The 3,365-nt window shown below is 39.4% G+C and overlaps 1 protein-coding gene across 1 annotated transcript; it reads left to right on the top strand.

Annotated features, from left to right (window-relative positions):
* Nucleotides 1–606: 606 nt before the first annotated feature.
* Nucleotides 607–1,567, top strand: LOC149536302 (uncharacterized). The gene is made up of 3 exons (XM_089806264.1): nt 607–806; nt 924–1,010; nt 1,104–1,567. Exons 1-3 carry the CDS (start codon nt 617–619, stop codon nt 1,565–1,567), a joined length of 741 nt encoding a protein of 246 aa, XP_089662390.1. The 5' UTR covers nt 607–616.
* The last annotated feature ends 1,798 nt before the right edge of the window (nt 1,568–3,365 follow it).

A 3,365-nucleotide genomic window follows, 5' to 3' on the forward strand; every position in this document is an offset into this window, starting at 1 on the left:
ATTTTCCTTTTATATTTGAATGAGATATCGTTGGGGGATGTACTTCTGACAGGGACGAAATGTTCACAAGAATGAACTTTTGACCGCGCTGAAATTTAATGAGGTTGCTGGGATAGCGTACTAAAACAGGCATGGGCATTAATATTAGTACCAGCAACAAGTAGGTACGTCCGATACAGCCAGCGGCGGTGCATTTTGATAGGTATTGGCTAAATCTTACATAGCCGGTTGGGGTATAAATAAAAGGCGCTGGCAAATCTCCTAAAAGGTAACCGCGTGAATTTAATGCACTACGAACACTGCAGAGAAACAGCGAGCAAATGATGATCTATACCTAGTTGGTTTCTTCTTTCGTTGATAGGTAGCTTTGTATTGGTATTGGCTATTTAGCCGATACCAAACTCCGAGGCCCGACAAACTCTCTACGATTTCAAGGCATGTTTGAGGAGGTTGTTTCAGCTTTTAATGGATTTGCGTATAGATATGCTGTCTAACATGTTCTGTATTAATTGCCAGTCAATGGTTATCAGACACGGTGATTGATGTCGAAGTCAATAAAATATTGTTACTCTGCACTTGGTATTCAGTATATAAAGGCAACCAAGATATGTAATTTATGAAAGATAGTTGTCTCAACATGGCTGGCAAGAGAGAGATGGCATTCAAGCTCAAGCTCAGTGGTTTGCTTGCGATGTTTATGCTCATTTTGGTGGGAGTAGCAAGTGATTGTGAGGGTAGAAAACTGGCGAGGCAAGCAGAATATGAGACCCATAACTTTGGACGCGGTGGCGGTTTTGGAAAAGGCGGTGGTAGAGGACGTGGTAGGGGTGGTGGTGGATTTGGTAAAGGTGGCGGTGGGGGACTTGGCGGCGGTGGAGGCGCTGGTGGGGGTAATGGCGGAGGTTTTGGTGGAGGTGCAGGAGGTGGTGCTGGGGGAGGTTTGGGTGGAGGTGCTGGAGGAGGCTTTGGTGGTGGAGCAGGAGGCGGAGCTGGGGGTGGTACTGGCGGAGGTTTAGGTGGCGGTCATGGTGGAGGTGTTGGAGGAGGAGCAGGAGGTGGTGGTGTTGGTGCCGGTGGAAGAGCAGGTGGTGGTGTTGGAGGAGGGGCAGGTGGCGGTGCAGGAGGAGGCTTTGGTGGTGGAGCAGGAGGGAGAGCTGGTGGTGGTGCTGGCGGAGGAGCAGGAGGTGGAGGTGGTGCCGGTGGAGGAGCAGGTGGTGGTGTTGGAGGAGGGGCAGGTGGTGGTGCAGGAGGAGGTTTGGGTGGTGGTCACGGTGGAGGTGCTGGAGGAGGCTTTGGGGGAGGGGCAGGTGGTGGGGCCGGTGGAGGTGCTGGTGGGGGAGTAGGTGGAGGAATAGGTGGTGGTCATGGTGGGGGTGCAGGGGGAGGCTTTGGAGGAGGGGCTGGTGGGGGAGCAGGCGGTGGTGCTGGTGGCGGTGGCGGAATTGGAGGAGGTGGAGGTTCTGGTGGTGGAGTTGGAGGCGGTTTTGGGGGAGGAGCTGGAGGTGGCGGAGGCAAAGGAGGGGGAGGTGGTGGAGGCATAGGCGGAGGGGGCGGCGGTGGATTCTAAGCCGTTTTATTTATTTTTATTTATCTGATGTTTGTATTGACCCGGAGTGCTAATTGATCATCCGTTTTATGAACATTGATGTTAGAATAAATGTACTAAGGGTGAGTTTTTATATTATAATATATAATATAATTATGGTTTTCATAGATTGCTGGAAGAAAACAAATAAGTTAGAGTTTTGGTTCTATAATTTAAAAATCTAGAGCTGTCATATTTAATGTGTGAATAGCCCATCAAATTGGAACAATGCGGAGAAATTATGATGGCGTGATATTAGATTTACTGCAATGCGTAAATGATACTATGTGGGAACGGTTGAATATGTGAGTTTTAGATGAACGTTTTGTCTCAGTCGATTACAATTATGCAGAAGATTATCATTTGTAACAAAAGTTTAAATTTGCATTTATAATTTTAAATTGATAATAAGATCTGTCAAAATAATTCAATAATACATAGAAATTTGATGTAGTAAATTTGTTAAGGAGGATTTTATCACAGCTAGTGCTACGCACTCACTTTTAGATTACCTGTGTGAGTTGTCATTGCTATTTATCATTTAATTTTATAATCAAATATTTAAAGGAAGATATCATATTTGTATTGTCTACGGTGGATTGTATTTCATTATTGTGATATTAAAATTATTAATATTTAATTTGACATAGTGTCATTACTTAAATATTAAATAAAATCAATTTCAACATGTAATTTTTGTTAGGGTAAATGAAATGATCTCAATCTGCATATCTGAAAATTGCAGTCTGTTGGGCAAGCTCAAGGCTTACGGAAACTTTCATGTGAAGTTGAATAAGTGCTTAAATTTATAGTTATATGTAAGAATCCACAAATAAAATAATAATAATTAAAAAAAATCAAGTTAAAAATTATATTTGTTCTAATTGTCAAACAATTAATAGAAAAATTATTGCTTGAATTTACTTAAAATAGCTTAATAATTTGATGGTTTTTATGTTAAAAATTGTCTATAATTATATGAAATAAATTCATATATCAACTATCTTATATTTGATTGTATGAGGAAGTTATTTGAACATTTTTCATAATAATAGAGGAATAAAATATTATACTTGACATTCAATAATAAAGTTTTGACATACCAATACATAAATTAATTAGGTAAATTATAAAAAGGATATTAGTAACATTATTTTATTGAAAATAAGCATAATGCAGAAAAACATAATTCATTAAGGGCAACAAAGAAGTTGTCAATGAGAATAAAGAGTAAATAGGAGATTAGTATTATTAATTTTCTTGAAGATGCAAAGTGTCTTTATTACTTTGCTTTGCCTTCTTGGACTCTTTTTTTGCCATTCATCCCTAAGCAATGCTTTAATAGTGAAATTGGATATTTATCAAAAAGGTAGATAGTTTGACTAACCCATGTTTAAACAAGCAACTCATATTTCTCAAATAGCTAGTTTAACTCCTAGTGGTCAAGCAAATTCGTGGTGATCTTACACATTGTCAACACTAAAAAGTGGCAAACAAATGTCCTTTTTATTTGTCAAGTTTTTTCTTTTTATAGTCAACCTAAATGTTGTTTAACATTACAACAAGAAAAAACTTGTAGAATGGCTTGTACTAATATGTCACACAAAAACCAAGGAAAGCTCTGATTAGCAATTATGAAGGGAAGAAAGCCAATTTTGCAAGAATGAAATATGCACTATTAGTAAAAAAAACATATTTGAAACTCTAGGGGAAAACCCTAGTAGGGAAGCAAGGGACAATCCTCCTTTTGTCAATGGCAATTTATGGAACGACAACTACT

This window comes from Cupressus sempervirens, chromosome 10 (genome assembly GCF_028749045.1).
Source record: "Cupressus sempervirens isolate cs-2001-9-10 chromosome 10, ASM2874904v1, whole genome shotgun sequence".
Lineage (NCBI taxonomy): Eukaryota > Viridiplantae > Streptophyta > Pinopsida > Cupressales > Cupressaceae > Cupressus > Cupressus sempervirens.

What these genes read in the sequence shown, in the direction of transcription:
- LOC149536302 (XM_089806264.1), top strand. Translation starts at nt 617, where the DNA reads ATGAAAGATAGTTGTCTCAACATGGCTGGCAAGAGAGAGATGGCATTC. An exon ending in TGGCGGTTTTGGAAAAGGCG is followed by an intron (nt 807 to 923) that starts GTGGTAGAGGAC and finishes GAGGTGCAGGAG; the next exon opens with GTGGTGCTGGGGGAGGTTTG. An exon ending in TGGGGGTGGTACTGGCGGAG is followed by an intron (nt 1,011 to 1,103) that starts GTTTAGGTGGCG and finishes GTGTTGGAGGAG; the next exon opens with GGGCAGGTGGCGGTGCAGGA.